General features: G+C 43.8%; 3 protein-coding genes across 4 annotated transcripts; all 3 read left to right on the top strand.

Annotated features, from left to right (window-relative positions):
- The first annotated feature begins 1,069 nt into the window (after window positions 1-1,069).
- LOC130528862 (piggyBac transposable element-derived protein 3-like) lies at window positions 1,070-3,663 on the top strand. The gene is made up of 2 exons (XM_057038667.1): window positions 1,070-1,761; window positions 1,929-3,663. Exons 1-2 carry the CDS (start codon window positions 1,593-1,595, stop codon window positions 3,485-3,487), a joined length of 1,728 nt encoding a protein of 575 aa, XP_056894647.1. The 5' UTR covers window positions 1,070-1,592; the 3' UTR covers window positions 3,488-3,663.
- A 6,081-nt stretch (window positions 3,664-9,744) lies between these two features.
- LOC130529113 (serine/threonine-protein kinase pim-2-like) lies at window positions 9,745-11,722 on the top strand. 2 transcript variants are annotated; one of them, XM_057039042.1, is made up of 7 exons: window positions 9,749-10,160; window positions 10,233-10,327; window positions 10,419-10,466; window positions 10,580-10,786; window positions 10,896-11,076; window positions 11,159-11,347; window positions 11,465-11,722. In XM_057039042.1, the coding sequence occupies exons 1-7, from the start codon at window positions 9,956-9,958 to the stop codon at window positions 11,581-11,583; spliced, it is 1,044 nt and encodes a 347-aa protein (XP_056895022.1). In that variant the 5' UTR covers window positions 9,749-9,955; the 3' UTR covers window positions 11,584-11,722. The 2 variants fall into 2 exon arrangements, with proteins under 2 accessions (XP_056895014.1, XP_056895022.1); XM_057039034.1 differs by having other exon boundaries at window positions 9,745-10,327.
- Window positions 11,723-20,226: 8,504 nt separating this feature from the next.
- LOC130529486 (bone morphogenetic protein 2-like) lies at window positions 20,227-22,999 on the top strand. The gene is made up of 5 exons (XM_057039753.1): window positions 20,227-20,648; window positions 20,876-21,015; window positions 21,212-21,328; window positions 21,423-21,582; window positions 22,251-22,999. The coding sequence occupies exons 1-5, from the start codon at window positions 20,333-20,335 to the stop codon at window positions 22,661-22,663; spliced, it is 1,146 nt and encodes a 381-aa protein (XP_056895733.1). The 5' UTR covers window positions 20,227-20,332; the 3' UTR covers window positions 22,664-22,999.
- Window positions 23,000-23,594: the final 595 nt, after the last annotated feature.

Raw genomic sequence — 23,594 nt, 5'->3', positions numbered from 1 at the left:
ACTACGCGATGTCTTAAGCCTCGTCTTCAGTTTTGAGGTTTATATCCAGCAAAGACAAGATGGGGACTAGATGGACCTTAAACAGAGAAAACTGGGTAACAATGAAAGTTCCACATCCTCAGTTCATTCACACCACAGGAATTATCAATGAATGAATTAATGAATCAATCAATCAATCAATTTTTATTTATATAGCGTCTTTTACAGTCAAAATTGTTTATAGGCGCTTTCCAGAATCCCAGGGCCTGACCCCCAAACAAGCAACAGTGGCAATGAAAAACTCCCCTTTAACAAGAAGAAACCTTGAGCAGGACCAGGCTCATGTAGGGGGACCCTCATGCTAATGGCCGGCTGGGTAGAGAGAGGAGAAGGGAGAGGACAGGTAGAGGAGAGAGGAGAGGAGAGGAGAGGAGAGGAGAGGAGAGGAGAGGAGAGAGAGGAGAGGAGAGGAGAGGAGAGGAGAGGAGAGGAGAGGAGAGGAGAGAGAGGAGAGGAGAGGAGAGGAGGAGGAGAGGAGACCATTTCCCAGTGGGGTGACAGATGCCTGTTAGGTGATCATGTTTCTGGACCACGGCAGCCTTGGCCTATAGCAGCATAACTAAGATGTTAACCTAATGATTAGACAACCCCCTAAGTATTATAATCTGTCCGTCTAGGATAGTAACTGGGACTACAGAATTAATGACAGTAAGCTTTTTCAAAGAGGAAGGTTTTAAGCCTAATTTTAAAAGTAGAGATGGAGTCAGCCTCCCGTACCTGGACAGGGAGCTGGTTCCACAGCAGGGGGGCCTGGTAGCTAAATGCTCGGCCCCCTATTCTACCCCTGGAGACTCCGAGGACCACAAGTAAACCAGCATTCTGAGAGCGGAGCGGTCGATTGGGATGATAAGGTTTCACTAGCTGTGATGGGGACATCTGGTGGACAACCGAAGCCATAGAAACCTCCGAAGAGCACGACTGAAGCACCGGCACTGTTTAAATCCCATGACGCTAATAAAAGTTCATTGTGTGGTCATCCAGGTGTTTTGTTCATTCATACCAAATAATGATTATATTTCCATTGCAATAAAATATGCAGATACTCTAAAGATAAAGATAATGGTTTGTCATTTGTCTTATGTTTGATTTGGAATGATTTTTCACAGAAGCAGAACAGTTATTTGTCCTCACAAACTCTAGAACGTCGCTTATTGGTGGTACTTGCCATGAAACTTGCCAAAATACTCTCACTCTTCAAATCTCTATCTCCTCACAAACCAACAATTTTATTTCCAGAGCGATTTTCTCTTCAAAGAGCACTTGAATTGCTCAGTGCAATGGATGGGGACACGTCAGAATTAGATTTATCTGACAATGATGACGACATCCTGGATGCCAGTTATCAACCCCAACCTCAGGAGCAGAGCAGCACTGAAGATGAGAGCAGTGGTGATGAGTACCCCATCCCACATCCCACTGAACAGAGCAGGGGACGTAAACGTCTCCGTGGCGAAGATAATGGTTAGCAAAGACTTAGTGGATATTTGTTTATTTTAGGGCTTTAGGGCTAAGTAAATGTTTTAGAGGAGTACATAAAGGTACAGCACCATTCAATGTTTCTAGCAAAATGCCAATTTTCAGGTTCAGGCTCTGGCGCGGCCAGATCCAACACTCCCAGGAGTAGCTGCCAAACTCGGCATGAGGCTGATGGCTCAAATGATGGCCCAGAAGAGCCAACAACAGGACCAAGCCCTAATCCCAAGCAGGGACAATCTTATAAAGGTAATAATAATAATGGTTCTTATTTTGGCATGCCTTGAAGGCAAATCATAAAATTTCATATAAATGTTCACTCAGATTCAACTATGTTATGCACTAATACACCTCAGTGAATTGCTTGTGTGAGTCACTTCGCAATAAGCACAATTTGTATTTTGATTCTTGTGCAGGACGTGGAATGCGCTGGAGGGCAGCTCCATTTATGCCCAACCTCATGGATTTTACGAATGAGGATGAAACGGAGCATGATCGGAATGGCTGGACCCCACTGAACTATGTGGAACAGTACATAGATCACAATTTGATAAAAAACATAGCTGATTGCACCAACGCTGTGTCACTGAGTAGGAGTGGGGACCTACTCAGAACATCAATAGATGAGGTCTACCATTTTTTTGGTGCCTGTATCCTAATGTCCTGTCTCCCATACCCCAAAATAAGGATGTACTGGTCCAGGTCCATCAGTGTCACTCCCATAACGGAAAGATTCACTCGGGACAGATTTTTCAGGCTGAGGCAATCATTAAAAGTCCTGATTGATGATGATGTGCCAGAAGACCTCAGGAAGCGGGACAAATTTTGGAAGGTGCGACCTTTCGTCGATAGGATTTTGCAAGGCTGCAGGTCTCAGGCTCGGCCTGAATCTGTATCCATCGATGAACAGATGATTCCCTTCACAGGAGCCTGTCCATGTAGGCAGTATTTGCCCATGAAGCCAAACCCTGTTGGTATTAAGAACTTTGTTTGTGCCACAACAGATGGCATTGTGCTGGACTTCGACCTCTATCAAGGTTTAGCTGCATTGCGCGAACAGGTCGAAGAACCAGAGGGTCTGGGTTTGGGAAGTTTGGTTATGGCGCGTCTGTGTAAAACCCTGCATCGTGGCACACAAGTGTACTGTGACCGGCTCTTCACCAGCATCCAAGGTGCGGAGCAAATGCTGAAGAAGGAGCTGTACCTTACCGGTACAGTAATGAAGAACCGGGTCACTGCAGCGGTGCAGAAGTTACCCACAGACAAAACTATGCAAACTTCCGGAAGAGGAACTTCCAAAGAAGTTTCTAGTGAAGATGGACAGTTGTGTGTCGTTAAGTGGTTCGACAACAAACCAGTTCTAATGATCTCAGCTGTTCATGGGACACAGCCTGAAGATACCTGCCAGCGCTGGGATAAAAAACAAAAAAAATATGTGTCTGTCTCCCGACCATGCATTGTTCGGGAGTACAACATGAAAATGGGTGGAGTTGACCTGATCGACAGAATGATCAGTTATTATTGCATGAGCAGCCGTACCAAGAAATGGACAATTAGGATGCTCATGCACTTCACAGATCTGGCTTTAGCCAACAGCTGGCTACTGTATCGAAAAGATCTGGCAACGTGTGGGGCACCAAGGAAGAGCATCATGCAGTTCCTGGAGTTCCGCATGGACGTGGCCAGGACCTTCTTGGCCCAGCATCATAGCCAAGAAGAGGATGCAGACTCTCCAGAGCTGTCAGAGGGAGATGATGACTCTTCAGAAAGTAAAAAACGCCCAGTGCTGGCAGTGCCCCATGTGTCTGTCCGCAGGAGGGCGAATGCACATCTCCCAGAGATGGTAAATATGAAGAATGCCGCACGGTGCAGAGCAGCAGGCTGCACAGGGAGAACCCGAGTGCGTTGCGTGACCTGCAAGGTGTTCTTGTGTGTACAAACCGAGCGCAACTGCTTTTTAGAATTTCATAAGTAGCTATGTTTGTATGTGTTAATGTGTTATTATTGTCATTGTTGTTCAAGAAATGTTCAAAACTATGTTTGTATGTGTTATTAATAATGTGTTGTTATTATTGTAATTACAGTATAACTTGTTCAAAAAATGTTCAAAACTATGTAAATATGTGTTATTAATAATGTGTTATTATTGTAATCACAGTATAACTTGTTCAAAAAATGTTCAAAATTATGTAAATATGTGTTATTAATAATGTGTTATTATTGTAATTACAGTGTAACTTGTTCAAAACATGTTCAAAACTATGTAAATAAAGAGTTTTTCATTCTATTACACAAAAACTGTATTATTGATTTTATTGTGCTTTATGGTGATTCAGACCCACATATGTGGACAACATTTTTCTCTAAAACTACATCATGTAAAAAGATGATGCTTAGTTTTTATACTTATTGGGTTCCAATAAGTCCAAATAGCAAAGAGAAATAAAAATTGCATATCAAAACAAGAGCGTGGGTCTTAAGAGGTTTTAATGAAAACCATAGCAGATTGCACAAACGCTGTGTCACTGAGTAGGAGTGGGGACCTACTCAAAACATCAGTAGATGAGGTCTACCATTTTTTTGGTGCCTGTATTCTGATGTCCTGTGTCCCATACCCCAAAATAAGAATGTACTGGTCCAAATCCCTCAGTGTCACTCCTATCACTGAAATATTCACTCGGGACAGATTCTTCAGACTGAGGCAATCCTTAAAAGTCCTAATTGATGATGATGTGCCAGAAGACCTGAAGAAGCGGGACAAATTCTGGAAGGTGCGACCTTTCCTGGATAGGATTTTGCAAGGCTGCAGGTCTCAGACTCGGCCTGAATGCGTATCGATAGATGAACAGATGATTCCTTTCACAGGAGCCTGTCCATGTAGGCAGTATTTGCCAATGAAGCCAAACCCTGTTGGCATAAAGAACTTTGTTTGTGCCACAACAGATGGCATTGTGCTGGACTTTGATCTCTATCAAGGTTCAGCTGCATTGCGTGAGCAGGTCGAAGAACCAGAGGGTCTGGGTTTGGGAAGTTTAGTAATGGCTCGTCTGTGTCAAACTCTGCATCGTGGCACAAAAGTGTATTGTGACCGGCTCTTCACAAGCATCCAATGTGCGGAGCAAATGCTGAAAAAGGAGCTGTACATTACTGGTACAGTAATGAAGAACTGGGTCACTGCAGCAGTGCAGAAGTTACCTACCGATAAAATAATGCAAAATTCAGGAAGAGGTACTTCAAAAGAAGTTTCTACCGAAGATGGACAGTTGTGTGTCGTGAAGTGGTTTGACAACAAACCAGTTCTAATGATATCTGCTGTTCCGTCTGGCAACTTGGCTGCATCCTCCTCCAACTAATGAGTAAAATGATTGACTTGTTCGCAACAGGGATGCAGCACTGCGAACATTTCCTCACGTACACCATAATGGAGTTGGAAGTGTCTGAAGGTAAAAAGATGCTACTGCTTGAAGTTTTTGAAGAGCTGTTTCCTATTCAACCCGGATCAGCGTATTACCCTGGAACAGATGAGGTGCCACCCATGGTTCAGTTCAAGTGTCCTGCCAGAAGCGCACCCCTGAGGTTATTTGAGAGCCGATGTCCCTCTTTTTTACTTTTATTTTCAGGAAATGTGAACCTTACAATGATATGTAACCCTTTATCACTACTGTCTAAATATAAACACTATTATCCTACATGTCACAATATCGGAGAAAATGACTGGTGTCTGGTCTCTGCTTTGTTTCTAAGTAACTATTTTTATTATACACCCAGCCCAGATGGGCCAACATGGGGACCATGTGGTGGACTTGGGCCTGGGTGTATGCTTTTAGAGGTTGCTCAACAAATGTTACCCATGTTTTGGTGTCTAACTGCTGAAAAAAACAAGTCTTCCAAGTCTGAGGCTCTGAACCAAAAGAAACCCAGGTGGCTTTGACAGACATTCATTTAGTGTAAATTTTAATAACACGTCATTATTTATTCTCAAAATTCAGAAGTAAAACAAATTCAGGTACTCAGCAGCTGAAAGAAATACAATAAAAACACATTAATACAGAAACAGAAAACAAAAGCTTACACCAATTAACATAACCAAACTAACCTAAAACATACTAATTAATTAAAATACCGACCTAAACCATTATCCTAAAAATTAATGATGTCCGACCATGGTTCTGGATTCCCTCAATCCGTGAACTCAACACAACCAGAGACCCACGATCGCTGTCCAAGGGATGCAGCAGCTCCAACATTCACCACCCAATCCGGTGATAAATCCCGCCACCAAAGAGGAGGAGGTGCAAGGAGCCCAACGATCGCACCAGGTCCAGCAGGAACGGCAGCCACCAAGATAAGGAACACCCGGCGTCCGAATTAATCCAGCTGTCACCTCCGTGCCCACGGGCCTGGAAGCCACCGAGCCCTCCGCGGCAGTCCCACAGCCACCAAAGATCCACACCACAAAAGGCAGCACTCAGCCGGCAGCCACCCGATCAGGAGCAGCGAGCATCAATGAAGCAGCCACCCTCCTGTGCTCACCTCGCGATGGACTCCACCATACGTCGGGACCAAACCCTCGGGAAAGAAGCACGTACCCAAAGGCCAGCGGTCAAACAATGTCTTTCCTGCTGTGACACAAATCAGGAATGGTTTAACAACCCGCAGGACATTGTCAGTCAGGGACCAAAATGGGATGCGGCAGCCAGAAAGCCAACGGAAGCAAGCACCCCACAGTAAAAGACAAGCCTTTGGAGTATTTTCAAAAGAAAAAACATGAACATGAAGGGCAGAAGCAGTTACTGATGGCCACCACGTCAACAAATCCGAGTGCACTGACAGCATCATATTTGGTGGCTAACCATATCGCTAAGGCCAATAAGCTATTCACTATTGGTGAAGACCTTATCCTACTCGCCGCCAAAGACATTTGCCGGGAAAAGTCTAGGAGAGGCTGCTGTTAAAAAGGTTGCACAGTCTGCTGTTAAAAAGATTGCACAAGTGCCTCTTTCAGCGAGCACAGTCACTCGGCGCATTGAGGAAATAGCAGAGGACATTGAGACACAGCTGTTGGAGAGAATTAATAATTCACCATGGTATGCCCTCCAGGTTGACAAGTCAACAGATATTGACAACAAGGCACTACTTCTTGTTTATGTGCGATATCTTTATCAGGAGGATACGCACGAAGATATGTTGTGTTCACTGTCGTTGCCAACTAAAACTACAGCTGCAGAATTATTCAAGTCGCTGGATGATTATATGTCAGGAAAACTGAAATGGACCTTTTGTGTCGGCATATGCACGGACGGAGCTGCTGCCATGACTGGACGGCTGTCTGGTTTAACTTCTCGGATCAAGGAGATTGCACCTGAATGCGAGTCTACACATTGTGTCATTCCCACGGAAATGCTGGCTAGCCCAAAAATGCCACAGGAACTAAGAGGCGTGCTGAATGATGGGGTTAAAGTTATCAACCACATTAAAGCACACGCCCTTAACTCGCGCCTGTTCAAACAGCTTTGTGAAAAAATGGATACGGACCACAAACGCCTTCTCTTATACACAGAGATAAGATTATCCCAAGGGAGATTGCTGGCCAGAGGATTTGAATTATGAGAGCCGCTGCAGAGATTTCTCTCTGAAAAAAGGTCACCGCTGGCACCACACTTCAGTGATGAGGAATGGATCGCAATACTGGCTTACTTGTAGGACATATTCAACCTGCTCAATGAACTGAACTTGTCACTTCAAGGGAAAATGACAACTGTCTTCAAGTTAGCAGATAAAGTAGCTGCTTTCAAAGCCAAACTGGATTTGTGGGGATGGCGTGTGAACAGAGGCGCATTTGGCATGTTTCATACACTGGCGGGGATTTTGGAAGAGACTGAGCCTGCGCCTTTGTTCTCCCAGCTGGTGCACGAACACCTGTCCCTGCTGTCAGAAGAGTTCGAGCGCTACCTTCCAACCACAAAAGATCCACGAACTGCCAAGGAAAGGATCTGTGACCCATTTGTCAACAAACCGGGTGAATCCAGCATGTCGATGTGTGAAGAAGATCAACTGCTGGAGATTGCAAATGACGGACATTGTCCGTGACCGGTCAGACCGGTCCGTGGTACAGAAAAGGTTTGGGACCACTGCCTTATGCAATAGACGGAATTGTCTACACAGGGAGGCAGCCACAAGAGGAGATTAAGAAGAAGCTTGGGGAGACTGTTGTCCAACAATTGTGCAGTGGGATCAGAGGGACAGGTGAATGAAGATTATCAGTTCTATCCATGTTTACAGTCTTTCATGTTGTGTAATTTTATTTTATAAGGCTTCTTTGTAAGCAAAATAGAATACAATAAGAATGAAAAAAAGAATTTGAGGTCAGTGAATTTATTTTTTAATTCTATGTTGTATACTGATAAAGTGCAACCTTCTTTTCCTCCCATAGGCCGCAATATCACGATTGACAACTTTTTCACCAGTGTCCCTTTGGCTGAGAAGCTCCTTGAGAAGGACCTAAAAATTGTAGGCACTCTCCGACAGAACAAGGCTGATATCCCACCTGTGATGAAGCCATCCAAACTGCGTGAGATCTACAGCCCAGAGTTTGGATTCAGAGGCAACATGACCATGGTGAGCTACATCCAAGAGCACACCCGTACTCCAAAAGCCCATCCTAGAGGCTATGGGAAGATGCGGGATCATAAAAAAAAAAAAACAGGGACCACACAGCAACAGGAGCAACATGTAGTGGTCATTTGTGAGGAATGTAAGAATTGAATTTATCTGCTGTGATCAGATGTGTTATGTTAGTTTAAATTAAATCAAATTAGTTTAAATGTAATCAAATCAGATTACATTGTTAAATTATCAGTTCAATTTTATCTACTGCACTGTGATCAGTTGTTATATTTTATTTGGTCACAAATCAGATGTTAAAATATCACCTGTTCAACTCTTATCAGAGGTATGTGTCTACAGAATGTTCATGTTTGTGTACGACAAATAAACACATTTCAAATATAAAATATATGATTATTTAGCCCAAAGCATTGCTGGAGTGATTATTTGAAGCAAATTATTGTTATAGTTTGAAGTAATTTAATTCAAAATCACACTTGGATAAATGGGTCATTTTTTACCCATGTGGTGTATTGTGGTGTCCAAAATCTATTTTTATTCCTAAAAATATAATCAGACAATGGAAGCATTGACCTTGTACTAATCCAAAACAAGATATTAAAATTATAATTGGGACATTTAATAATAAAGTAAACTGATTTTTTTAAAAAAAAAAAAAATACAGCAAAGAAACACTCGCCCAGCCTGAAAACACATGGAAAATGAATGCGCATTAGGGGTGTTCATATGTTGTGCATCAAGGGGTTAACTATGGTCGCTGGAGTCGCCAATTACCAGGGTCGGTTTCTCAGCGGGTGTGTCGCCGAGTGGGGAAAACGATTAGCCACGGGAAGCGGGTGGTGGTGCACCGCGGTCCCTTGGTTTGCGAACCGTCACCCAGCCGCCCTGGCTAGCCGGCTGCTGCCGGGGGGCCGCTAGCTGTAGCTACGCTAGGCAGCTCCGCCGCAGCTAGCTTCTCCTGGCTACCTGACGCAACTCTAGACAACTCCAAGCTGCGGAACAGTGTCTCAAGCTCACTAAGTGTCGCCCCCAGACCCGTTAATAAACTACCTTTTCTGCACCTATTCCCTTCACTAAAGGAGGCAGAGGAGTAACTAAACGTTTCACACACTGAACAGACACATGGTGAGACAGACGGTGAGGCCATGCTAATGCTAATTATCGGTCAAATCGGCGGACTCCTGTATTTGTTTAATATGAATCATTTCTCCTTGTTGTTATCGAGTGACTAGAATTTCCTGAGAATTAAATTTTAAATAAAATGAATCCAACACACACCATGCACAGTACACCAACGAATTCTATTGAGAAGACGGGAAGTGACGCAATACGTTACTCAACGGAAAGGGGGCGAACATGGGCATAGTCTAGCAAAAGCATAAAGACTTTGTTCAGAGTCAAAACATAAAAGAAACACCAAAGCCATTTTCAAAGATATACACAAATATGTCAAAGCCAAGATTAAAGCCAATGGCATTAAAGAAAAGGTATAGTCAAGAAAGTTTCTCTGCTAAATATAGTAATAAATTGTTCAACATTGGCTGTTGAGCTGTGGTACAAAGTAGAAATGGGCGTCAATTCCAATAAACGCAAACATGAGGAATCCTCAAAATCAGGTGACTACACCATCAGAAAAGCCAAATCCACGTTTTTCATGCTGGTCTGATTAATTTAATACAAAAGTTTAAAGCAGACTGCTTTTACCTCACAATCAGAGAACAGCACCAGTCCATCCACCAGCGCAGGGGACCACGGTAGGGTGTTGAGCAAAAAGAGGAAGGTCAGCTCTGAGTGCAGGCGAACGGCAGCACACAGAATGGTTTGCAGCGAACCCTCTACTCGAGTGGGACCGAAGGAGGTGTATAACCCAGGCAGAAAACGAAAGACCCAGTCAGACCCAGAAGCTCTCAGGAAGAGGCAGAAGACTGGATCAGTGACGGTTCCCCTTGTGTCCCCTTTTCCTGAGCTGCAGCCATCTACCCTACCAAAGACCAAGCATGTCTTGGTGCCCATCAGCAGAGGTGAGCTTATTATGGAGGGTGTGTGCATGTGTGTTTGTGTGCACTACAGCTGTAGTAAATCTGTGTTTGCAGAAGAATATCAGAAAAAGTATGCAGAAGTTGACCAACTGGGAGAAGGAGGTTTTGGAACAGTTTATTCTGGTTATAGAAGGGACGATTTATTTCCAGTAAGTATTTTTATTTGAATCACACCAAACACACACATACGCATAATCGTCACTGACACACTAACCCTTGACACATGATTCTTTCCTGCAGGTGGCAATCAAGCACATTGATAAAGACTTGGTCAAATACCAGTCAGTGGTAAGGCTAACTTTGATCCTACCATCGGCTGTTGAACTTAGTGTGGAGCTCTTCCTTTTTCATTGATGACCAGCAGTAAACCATAGACGAGCATGTTGTGTTCCTCTCTTCAGGTGATAAACAGTGAGCTCCACTGCGTCCCACTGGAGATGATGCTTATGGTGATGACAGCAGGGGACTCTGTAGGGGAAAATGCCATCATATCACCATTGGCATGGACCAGCCTGGATGATGAAGTCCTATTCATCATGGAGAGGCCAAAGAATTGCACGGTCCTGTTTGACTACATCGACCGGCAAATAGACGAAGACCTGGCTAAGGTAATAATGCTGGCTCGTGATCGTGTTACAGTGGACCGCCTCCCACTGCTGCAGAGCTTGGACTGATAATATCTTTGGATGTTCTTTAACTCTTCTTTCTGTCCATCAGGAATTCATGAGGCAGCTGGTGGAAGCTGCAATTCACATCCATAAGGCAGGCGTGTTCCACCATGATCTCAAACCCGAGAACATACTAATCGAATACGATGAAGCTCGGCTCATTCCTCGAGTGCGCATCATCGACTTTGGTTGTGGCTGTTTTGTGACGCCGGGATATCACGGCTACATCGGTACGACTGAACTCATGCTGACGTCTGATTGGAAGATTTTCAGTGGACACTTTAATTCAAAACCGTTTTCTTTCTTTCACAGGAACCTCTTGCTATCAGCCTCCAGAGTCTAACACCCAGGGAACCTATGAAGCTGGCCCGACCACCGTCTGGCAACTTGGCTGCATCCTCCTCCAACTAATGAGTAAAATGATTGACTTGTTCGCAACAGGGATGCAGCACTGCGAACATTTCCTCGCATACACCATAATGGAGTTGGAAGTGTCTGAAGGTAAAAAGATGCTACTGCTTCTTTTCTTCATTAATATTTTGCAATTGTCTGAACTTGTAATTAATGAATGCAGCCTTTGTGCTAAAGGTCACATTTCTCTCCGTCTACCCTCCTCAGACTGTAAGAAGTTTCTGAAGAGCTGTTTCCTATTCAACCCGGATCAGCGTATTACCCTGGAACAGATGAGGTGCCACCCATGGTTCAGTTCAAGTGTCCCGCCAGAAGCACACCCCTGAGGTTATTTAAGAGCCAATGTCCCTCTTTTTTACTGTAATTTTTAGGAAATGTGAACCTTACAATGATATGTAACCCTTTATCACTACTGTCTAAATATAAAAACTATTATCCTACATGTCACAATTTTGGAGAAAATGACTGGTGTCTGGTCTCTTCTTTGTTTCTAAGTAACTATTTTTATTATGCACCCAGCCCAGATAGGCCAACATGGGGACCATGTGGTGGACTTGGGCCTGGGTGTATGCTTTTAGAGGTCGCACAATAAATGTTACCCATGTTTTGGTGTCTAACTGCTGAAAAAAACAAGTCTTCCAAGTCTGAGGCTCTGATCCAAAAGAAACCCAGGTGGCTTTGACAGACATTCATTTAGTGTAAATTTTAATAACACGTCATTATTTATTCTAAAAATTGAGAAGAAAAAAAGTTCAGGTACTCAGCAGCTGAAAGAAAAACAATAAAAACACATTAATACAGAAAAGAACAAAAACTTACACCAATTAACATAACCAAACTAACCTAAAACATACTAATTAATTAAATTACCGACCTAAACCATTGTCATGAAAACCGTCATCAGGTGACACAGACCTGCACCACAAATTCACACACTCAAACATCCAATGTCCGACCGTGGATCTGGATTCCCTCGGTCCATGAACTTAACACAACCAGAGCCCCACGATCGCTGTCCAAGGGATGTAGCAGCTGCAACATTCACCACCCAATCCGGTGATAAATCCTGCCACCAACGAGGAGGCGGTACAAGGAGCCCAACGATTGCACCAGGCCAATGTCCAGCAGGAACGGCAGTCACCAAGATGAGGAACCCCCAGCCACCAAATGAATCCAGCTGTCACCTCCGCGCCCACAGGCCTGGAAGCCACCGAGCCAGCAACGAAGCCCTCCGCGGCAGCCCACATTTGTCAGATCCGCAGCCAAAGATCCACACCACCAAAGGCAGCACTCAGCGGGCAGCCACCCGATCAGGAGCAGCGAGCATTAATGAAGCAGCGGCAGCCAGAAAGCCGATGGAAAGAACCACCCAGGAAAGGAGAGTCATGGCGAGAGCAAGAGAGTTCTCAGGGCGAGCGAACGACATGCAAAGGCCTATTGTAGCCTCCCCCAAAGACTATTAGGCTAGATTGCCAACTAGAGGCACCTGTCTGGCCGAGCTGAGGGCAGGTGCTCAATCAATCAATCTTTATTTATATAGCGTCTGTTACAATCCAAATTGTTTCTAGGCACTTTACAGAATCCCAGGACCTGACCCCCAACAAGCCACAGGGGCAAGAAAAAACTCCCCTTTAACAGGAAGAAACCTTGAGCAGGACCAGGCTCATGTAGGGGGACCCTCCTGCTGATGGCCGGCTCGGTAGAGAGGGAGGAGAAGGCGGGAGGACAGGTAGAGGAGAGAATAGGTAGAGAACATAGAAATACATTGTATGAATTAAAATAAGCTGCCAGTAGAGTTAGATTGAGTGGGTCAGCGGGGTTGGAGGTCAGTAGGTCAGCATACAACTATGAAGGCGGCAATACCTATAGATGAATATGGGGCAGTGGGTGAGAAGCAGAAAAACTACACAAGGAATAACATCACTGATCGACTAGGAGAGGAGAGGCCCATAGCCACATAACTAAGATGGTAACCTAATAATTAGAGGACCCCCTAAGTATGATAATTTGTCTGTCTAGGATAGTAACTGCAACTACAGAATTAATGACAATAAGCTTTTTCAAAGAGGAAGGTTTTAAGTCGAATCTTAAAAGTAGAGATGGTGTCAGCCTCCCGTACCTGGACAGGGAGCTGGTTCCACAGCAGGGGGCCTGGTAGCTAAATGCTCGGCCCCCTATTCTACCTCTAGAGTCTTTGGGGACCACAAGTAAACCAGCATTCTGAGAGCGGAGCGGTCTATTGGGCTGGTAGGGTTTCACAAGCTCCTCCAGGTAGGATAGAGCTAGGCCTCTGAGGAACTTGTAGGTCAGAAGAATAGTTTGAAAAATTATTCTAAATTTAATGGGCAGATAATGAAGGGATGCCAGATCAGGAGTTATGTGATCTCTTTTGTCAATACCTGTCAGAACTTTAGCTGCAGCATTTTGGATCATCTGGATGCTTCTTAAAGAGTTGTTTGGACACCCTGATAATAAAGAATTAAAATAGTCCAGCCCGGAAGTAACAAATGCATGGACTAACCTTTCAGCATCATGGCGCGTCAGTAGTTTCCTGATCTTTTAGATGTTCCTCAGGTAAAAAGAGTCACTTCGAGAGATTATTTTGATGTGTGATGTGTGGTCCAGTTGTTGGGATGGCCTGGTTAGCTTTTTCTCTGATAGCTAGAACTTTATCAGTGAAGAAGCTCAGGAAGTCTTCACCACTAAGGGAAGAAAACACTGTGACTCTTGGTTAATTTGGCCACAGTGCTGAAAAGAAACCTGGGGTTGTTCTTGTTTTCTTCAATTAATCATCTGAATTGGACTCACCGACCGGTTCCCGCTTCAGCGTTGATTTTGTGAAAGCTCTTACAATACGTGAAGACGGTATCATAGCCCATGCATCTACAATCCACCCGCATATGGTGGCATAACTTGCGCGTATGGAGAGATGCAATAAAGTAAAAACACTAAGATTTCTCGATTGCCATTTTCAGCCGCATATTTGATGGCCTGCAGTTTAAAGTAAGCCTCATTCATATGCGTCTCGCTTGACCGGCGCTGTTTTAGGGGATCCTTACGCGTAGGTGTGCCGCTAATCGATTGGCGGAGCGTTTACCGTAGTGCACCCACCAAAGGCGCACAGCAGATTTTGGAACTCAGTCCACACACGGGGCGCTCCATATTATAAGGCACAACATCGATTTTTGAGAAAATCTCAGTGTTTTAGGTGCACCTTATAGTCGTGAAAATACGGTAATCGTAGCCTGTCGATGTCAACTCTGTTGCTGAAGGTGTAGCAGCCTCACTGAGAATCACGCTTGATTTTGTTGCCCCCCGAAAAAGAAAATAGTAAATCAGAGGAGTTGTGCCCCGTGGTATAATTCACACATTAGGACCCTCAAGCAGAAAGTGCGAAGACTAGAAAGGAAGTGGCATTCTTGTAAAATAGATAGCTATCATGTAGCCTGGAAAGACTGTCTGGTAGTTTACAAAAAGGCCCTCCGTAAGGATAGAACAACTTATTTTCTTCTTTAAGAAGAGGAATTCGGGATGTTGGACATTGAAATAGGGCAGCTGTTTAATTCAGATACAGAAGATGAAAACCTTGATGGTTTTGTGGTGGAAGAATGAATATTTTGTTCAATAAATGTGTCGAAACTCACTGTTTTACTTACGTTGTCATTTTTTACTGTATGTTTCAGCATGCGCCTAATAATACGGTGCGCCTTATGTATGTTTTAAATATAGAAATAGCACCCATAATTGAGACTGCGCCTTTTAATACAGTGTGCCTTATGGTCGTGAAAATACGGTGTAATGATTGATCCCTGTAGAAGCACACAGTGCTCCTGGGATTAGCACAGGGATCACTTCCTTAAACTTAGCTACAGCATTATCTGAAAGACATCTGCAATAGTAAGACTGTGCTCTGAGCATAGGAGAATCCTTAATCATAAATGTAAAAGTGATCAAAGAATGATCTGACAGAAGGGGGTTCTGAGGGAATACTGACATATGTTCTACCTCAACACCATAAGTCAGAACTAGATCTAAGGTGTGGTTGAAGCTATGAGTTGGTTGGTTTATCTGCTGGAGGAAAGTAACTGACTCAAGTAATGAAATGAAGCCATTTCTAAAGCTGTCATTTACAACGTCTACATGGATATTAAAGTCTCTAATGATAATGACTTTGTGCGTTCTAAGGACCAAATCAGATAAGAAATCAGAGAACTCAGGCGGGAACTCTCAATGTGGCCCAGCAGGGGGCCGATATACAACTACAAACAAAAGTGGCTTTTCTGCCTTCCAGTTCAGATGGGTGATGCCAAGAGTCAGACTTTCAAATCAACTGGAACCATGTTTTGGTCTGGGATTAATTAATAACTTGAAGTGATAGATTTCCGCCACTCCCCTTCCTCGACCAGTAACACGAGGAATATGATAATTAAGATGGGTAGGAGGAGTAGATTCGTTTAAGCTAACATACTCCTCCTGAAGCCAGGTCTCAGTAAGACAAAATAAATGTGATGATCTGCTATCAGGTCGTGTACTAACAGGGATTTACACAAAAGAGATCTAACATTTAATAGTCCCCATTTAATTGTGATGTTAGTTTCTCCAATTTGTGCTTTTGTATTAATTTTAATAAGATTATGGTGATTGATCGCTCCCCTGCTCTGTGCTTGGTGAACTTTTAATCATGGAACAGAGACTACCTCTATAGCGTTAAATATATTATTGTTGGTGGATGAGGGTTCTATGGAAGCAGCAGTGTGTAAGACTACAACTCTGCATCCTGGTCTGGACCCTGGTTTGTCAGGTCACTTTGGGTCTAATAAAATTAGCCAAATTACTAGAAATGAGAGAGGCACCATCCCGTGTGGGATGGACACCGTCTCTGCTAATCAGACCAGGTTTTCCCCAAAAACTGCTCCAATTGTCTACAAAGGCCACCTGGTTTTCGTGGCACCACCGTGACAGCTAGCGATGAAGCGACAACATGCGACAAAACATTTCATCACTGACCAGATTGGGGAGGGGACCAGAGAATGCCACAGAGTCCGATATCGTTTTTCGTAATTGCACACAGACTCTATGTTAATTTTGCCGACTGACGAAGCTGGGTGTCGTTTGCTTCGACATGAATAATAACTTTAATTAATTTACGTTTACTTCTCGCCAGGAGGTTTAGATTGGCCTCTATGTCTCCCGCTTTTGCCCCAGAATGCACTTAACTATGGTCGCTGGAGTTGGCTTCACGTAGCACAAAACACAGTCGCCAGTTACCAGAGTTGGTTTATCAGAGGGTGTGTTGCCAAGTGGGGAAAAACGGTTAGCCACGGGAAGCGGTTGGTGGTGCACCGTGGGCCTTTGGTTTGGGCTACGCTTCCTGCGAACCGTCACCCAGGCGCCCTGGCTAGCCGGCTGCTGCCGGGGGACCGCTAGCTGTTGCTACGCTAGGCAGCTTCGCAGCAGCTATCTTCTACTGGCTGCCTGATGCAACTCTAGACAAGCTGCGGAACAGTGTCTCAAGCTCACTAAGTCTCGGGTCCATAGCCGTTAATAAACTACACTTTCTGCACCTATTCCCTTCACTAAAGGAGGCAGAGGAGTAACTAAACAATTAACACGCTGAACAGACATCGGGTGAAACAGACGGTGAGGCCATGCTAATGCTAATAATCGGCGGAGTCCTGTATTTGTTTAATATAAATTATTTCTCCTTGTTGTTATTGAACTTTGACCAAAATCTCTCCTTCAACTCACACATTAAAACAATCTCCAGAAGTGCCTTTTTTCACCTGAAGAACATCACAAAGATCAGGAAACTACTGAAGCGGCATGATGCTAAAAAGTTAGTCCATGCATTTGTTACTTCCAGGCTGGACTATTGTAATTCTTTATTATCAGGGTGTCCAAACAACTCTTTAAGAAGCCTCCAGCTGATCCAAAATGCTGCAGCCAGAGTTCTGACAGGTATTGACAAAAGAGATCACATAATTCCTGGGCTGGCGTCTCATCATTGGCTGCCCATTAAATTTAGAATAATTTTTTCAAACCCTTCTTTTGACCACAAGGTCCTCAGAGGCCTAGCTACAACTTCCTGTTAAAGGGGAGTTTTTTCTTGCCCCTGTGGCTTGTTGGGGGTCAGGCCCTGGGATTCTGGAAAGCGCCTTGAAACAATTTTGATTGTAAAAGACGCTATATAAATAAAGATTGATTTGATTTAATTTAATCTGATTTGATTAGATCAAGTGACTAGAATTTTCCCAAGTTTTCAATTTTAAGTAAAGTGAATCCAACACACCGTGCACAGGGTACCAAGGAACTACTGAGAAGACAGGAAGTGACGCAATACGTTACCCAACGGAAAAAATTATCAGAAGCTTCTCTCACAGGAAGGCCCTCTGGGGGCCTCATACAGCTCCTTTTTCATTGTAGGGCCTAAAACATGTGTCCGCTGGTTGGGGCCATTTGCTTTTTTAAAAGCTCCCAAAGTTTTTTTTCTGGAGAAGATCCCTGGAACCACGGGAGGCTGAGATTAGGCCTTCTGTCCTTAATGGAGATACAGATGTTGGTGTCAGGCTTATCAGAGTTATGCAGCAAACCTGTTAATGTCCTGATCTGCCCCCAACCCCCAAATTCCCCCGGCAACAGAACATGTTCTTTCCCAGCGTGTTGATTTATTCCTGTGGACGCAAAGAACTGATGCAGCATACGTGATGAGATGATCTGAGACGTTTCTGACAGTGTCCCAACTGTCCTAACCTGAGTCGTCATCCAATAGTGAAAGATGGCACATCTCCCCTACTTGAAGTGGACGTGTCCAGAACTGAGAAGACGGCTTCATTAGCTCACCGGCAGGTCGCTGAAGTTCTGAAATCACATTAGATTATGTCCCACTTTGACGGTGTTCATGTGTTTCCACTTTTGCTGTGGTTATATTCCTCTTCATTACTTGGTGAGCAGGGTTCCAGCAGTGGTCAGCACTGGCAGCAAATGCCTTCCATGTGTCTCTAATTGTGTGAGCATTTAACACAAGATGAAGACATTAACACGTGGACGCGGTGTCAGATGCGGAGCCAGATGGACCCGACTACCACGGCATCGTCCACAGGGCCTGTGGGTTTCTTACCAACAATAACACAAGTTAAACAAAAATCCTGAAGTTTCTTCTAGGTTCCAGTCCACAATGATAGCTCAATCAAATCGTTTGTCCTACATGTCCATGTCTGCTCCACCATTGTCCACACATGATTGTAAAGGCTGCGTTTACACTCTGTGTCCACGAAACTGCATCAAATGTAAGTTCCTGAACCTGGAAAAGAGCCTTAGATCTTATAACAGAAGTGACCAGTCTGAATAAAATGGAAATGACTGGAAGTGGATGGCATGAATGATTCTTTGGTGCAAAGTCAAACTCTCCAAATTCTGCTGACGAAGTACAATGGCCAAATTTAGAGAATATCTTGAAAAATTATAATCTAATTCATAATTATTGTTTAGAAATGATGTATTGATCCATGCTCTTTTTGACGTAAAATGAATAAAAACTAATTTAATCCCCTGAAAAGCTTAACCCTCATACCTGCAACAAGGTCTCCATCTGCTGTTTGAATTAATGTACTGCATCAAAAAATTAATTAAGAAAACATTTACTGGTATAAAATTAACTAAAAGCACAGCACGTTCATTTATTTCACTATATTGATGGATTTTACAGGATTCGTGCAAATAAAAATAGATCAGATCAATCATCTGAATACAAATGTAACAAATTAATAATGTTTCTGCCCCGAATTTTTCTCAGGTAGCTTTTTGGATAAGGATAAGGAACATAAAAGAGGATTTACAGGCAGCCGGCTGACGTCACCTCGGGGCAGCCCAGCATCTCCCAGGTGTCCCCCGCGCGCGGGCCTATCTGCAGCAGCACATGGTCACTGTCAACATTGGAGGACCCCTCTGCGCACGAGACAGATACCCCCGCATGGATCACGTGCCAAGTGTCACACAGTGCACGTGCACACGCGGAGGACCACAAGGGCTTCTCTACGTTCTTTTTTGTTAAGTGAAAAAAACGTATAATTAAAGGAATATTTCTGATCTCATGGCATATATATATCTATATATATATAGATATATATATACTAAATTTACTTTCATATATACTAAATTTACTTTCATATCCGTTTCTTCATCAACCGAGTTGAAAGTGTGAGAAAAGCTTTCAAAAAGCACCAAATGTTTTGAGCAAATCCAATCATCTTGATCTGATATCTTGTTTACACTGTTTACAGCCATAATCCCGTGGTTCGTGTTTAAGGCCCCAATGCACCCCGTCATACCCCCCTCCAAATGAGTAATGGCCCCTTAAATGAGGGGATCATCGTCCCTGCGTCATTTGATTAATAATAGTTGTTAGACAGCAAGTCGTTGATCAGTGCAAAGTGCGAAGATCTTGACAATTTGATCCCTTTTGTTCGAGCTGATTGATTGAAGATAATCTCGGATTCAATTTTTTTATTTGATTTTATTTTTTGGGAGGGGGTTAAACACTGAGTCACTGGCTGCGTGGAAATGTGCGCATTAAACTCAGACAAAGCGCTGGATTTGCGTCACGGCCCGGCTCTCCGTTTGCTCTTTCACCAACTGGCCTCGTACTGATAACAGACCACCAAGACAGAGCATCATCTATGTGTTTGTCTCATCTGGATAAAACTATTCAAGTGGCATTAAACGGTATTTACATCTACAGTGGCGCATGTTTTTATCTAATATTTATCAGTTTTGTATATTCATTATTAATTTACTTTTACGAGGTCGCGGGGGTTTTTTTTATATAAAGTTGTCTTCATCTGAAAAGTAAATAATAGTTTTCATATATTTAAGGGAAATTGGTCTTTTGGTTTTACAAGTAAGTCATTCTCGGTTCGTTTGCACCTCTGCTTTGTGTTTTCCGTCATCATCAATCACATCTCAGTCATCATCTCCACGGGTCAGGCGAACACAGGCGCGGGCATAATCAAAGCCATCAGACCGCCCTTATCACCGGGCCTCCCACGGGTGCAGATCTCAGTCACCCTCGAACCAGAAATGTCTGCGGGAGCGCTCTGCCTCTGGCTCGTTCTCGCTCTCCGGCACGGCTGCGTCACGCCACTCGTCGTTCCGGACCATGGGGGGCCAGCGGGACGACAGGAGCGCCCGGACTCAATAATAAACGCTGCCACCGTCAAGCAGGAGGCCCGGTTGCATCTGAAGGATTTACCTCGTGGTCCAGCAGTGGCCCCTAAGAAGAAGCCGCCGCAGTTTATGTTGGATCTTTTTAACGCGGTCTCGGTGTCCCACGACAATCCGAAAAGCCAAAAGGAGATTCTGGAAGGAAGGATTGTGCGGAGTTTCGAAGATAAAGGTAGGAAATAAAACCATTTACCGACTTCAGAGATATCATTTTTTTAAATTAAACAATATTTTAGATAGCAGAACATTTTTTTTCACAGCGGTTATGTCGGCACGAATTTCCAATTACGCACAATTACGCACGCAGAGCGAACACAGAGACTCCAATATATGTTGGATGTCTTCTTAGAATCACTTAACTGTTTCATAAATATGTTCTTGGCTCGCTCTTGTTTGCAGGTCACGCTGGAGAAAGGTTTCACTTTTTCAATCTTTCGTCTTTCGGCAGAGAAGAGAGGATGATTAAAGCGGAGTTCCGTTGGTTAAGAAAGAAGCAGAAGATTTATCTGGGAAAGTTTTACGCTCTTTATTTCTGTAAGGTAAGCTGGTACACCGTTTAATCTAATTTCACAAAATTTACACATCTCCAGCTTTCAGAGACTAAGATTCTGAACATTGATAATACATTGATATTTACATGACCAAACGGATTCAGTGATCAATCAAATACCTTTGAGATTAAATGAACTAATAATAATAATAACAGCAATGATGTGAACTTATTGTTGTGTTTAGGTTGATCTATACGAGGTGCTGGACAGCCGAGTGAAACCCTGGAGAGGAAACCTCATCACCTCCAGACTGGTGCCCCTTTACACACAGGGATGGGAAGTCTTCAATGTCACTCAGACTGTAGGATCTTTTTTTTGACTACACTGTGTTAACACTTCAATCAAATCTGCAATCTCACATTGAAGGTGTGTTTAATTGCGAATTATTCTCTCAGGTGTCAAAGTGGATCCTCGACAGCCAGGAGAATAATGGCATCCTCATGGTGATCACGCTGCCCTCTGGGAGCTGGATGGAGTCAGTGGTGGACACGAGTGCCTATCTGGTGATCTTCTCTGATGAAGAAAGGACAGTGGAATCACGTCAGTCGTACCTGGGTAAGAGCTGAAAACACAAGGTGGGAGTCAGACGACCACTGCGAATGACCTATTTCAGCCTGTACACTTTATAACAACTCAAACTATCATGGTACTATTGTAATCAGTCAGTCAATCTTTATTTATATAGCGTCTGTTACAATCAGAATTGTTTCTAGGCGCTTTACAGAATCCCAGGGCCTGACCCCCAACAAGCAACAGTGGCAAAGAAAAACTCCCCTTTAACAGGGAGAAACCTTGAGCAGGACCAGGCTCATGTAGGGGGACCCTCCTGCTGATGGCTGGCTGGGTAGAGAGAGAGGAGAAGGGGGAGGACAGGTAGAGGAGAGAATAGGTAGAACATAGAAATACATTATATTGATTAAAATAAGCTGCCGGTAGAGTCGGGTTGGGTGGGTCACCATTTCCCAGTGGGGTGACAGAGGCCTGTCAGGTGATCATGTTTCTGGGCCCTGGCAGCCTCGGCCTATAGCAGCATAACTAAGATGTTAAACTAATGATTAGACGACCCTCTAAGTATGATAATTTGTCTGTCTATGATAGTAACTGGAACTACAGAATTAGTCATAATAAGCTTTTTCGTAACAACATCAATACGGGGATATATATAATAGTGTATAAATAACTAAGGCCTGATTGATGTTAGACCTTCTTTCCTATTTCAACAGAACGAGCCCAAAGAGCAGAACCCACTCCCAAGTTCCACAACGGCGGCGGCAGAAGCCGCCGTGCATCTCCAGATGTATGGCCCCGTGACCACTCCCAGTCCTGCCAACGGGTTCCGCTCTTTGTTGACTTCGAGGAGATCGGCTGGTCTGGCTGGATCATCTCCCCCCGCGGTTACAACGCTTACCACTGCACCGGCTCCTGTCCGTTCCCTCTGGGGGGCAACCTCAGAGCCACCAACCATGCCACTGTGCGCTCCATCATGCACGCACTCAAACTCTCCAGCGACGTTGGGGCGCCCTGCTGCGTTCCCGAAAGACTCCAGTCCATCAGCCTACTGTACTTCGATGATGAGGAGAACGTGGTCCTGAAGCAGTATGACGATATGGTGGCGCTGAGCTGCGGCTGTCACTGACTGGCTGTGCACCTCCTGCACTTTTAAATACTGAGACAGGAAGAAGTTTGCTTTATTTAAGTTATTTTCGCGCATATGTTTTAAATATTTTATTATTTTGACAAATAAAAGATCTATTCCTCAAACAACAATGTTTATTAAGTATGTCGATAATTATTTGACTTTGATCAAATTAGATGGGCTTGCCTGTGTAGGACAAGCATGAATGTGCACTTTAATACAAAAACAACTTTTATTCCATGAAACCTAAATCAAGCCAGCTGACAGATATTTTAAACATAGTAAATATAAGCCACCTCTTCATGAGGCTCCACGATTGACACCATATCCAAAGGGTTGAACACACAGACCAAATAAACGGCCAATGCAAAGATTTTATGGTTGCAGCCGTTGTTTTACTTCTAAGCACCAAAGCATTTTTAAAAACTTACTGTCATTTCTGATCATGAATGCATCTATGCTGAAAAATCGATCCGATCCTCTCCTCCCCTCCCCTCCCCTCCCCTCCCCTCTTTTCTCCTGTCCTCTCCCCTCCTCTCCTCTCCTCTCCTCCCCTCTCCCCTCCCCTCCCCTCTTTTCTCCTGTCCTCTCCCCTCCTCTCCTCCCCTCTCCCCTCCCCTCCCATCCCCTCCCCTGTTGTGGAAACAACACTTTCTGTCCACCTATGTTAATATTTACATAGCTATCTTACTGTTTAGAAAAAAAAAACATGTTTGGAATGCTAAGATTATTACACATTGATAACAGAGAGAGGCTGTAATTTAATTCAATCAGTCACAGGCTTGTTATGAAAGCAACAGTTATCTTTATTGGAATGATACAGACACTACAGATCTGCTTTATTCTGGTAGTTTAAAAAATATTGCAATGCATCAAGCCGTCTTCGAGTTCATCCAATCTGCTCTTGAATATGGTGTAAATAAAACTTTTG

The sequence above is a fragment of the Takifugu flavidus genome, chromosome 1 (assembly GCF_003711565.1).
Source record: "Takifugu flavidus isolate HTHZ2018 chromosome 1, ASM371156v2, whole genome shotgun sequence".
NCBI lineage: Eukaryota > Metazoa > Chordata > Actinopteri > Tetraodontiformes > Tetraodontidae > Takifugu > Takifugu flavidus.
This window is presented reverse-complemented; position numbering and strand designations above follow the sequence as displayed.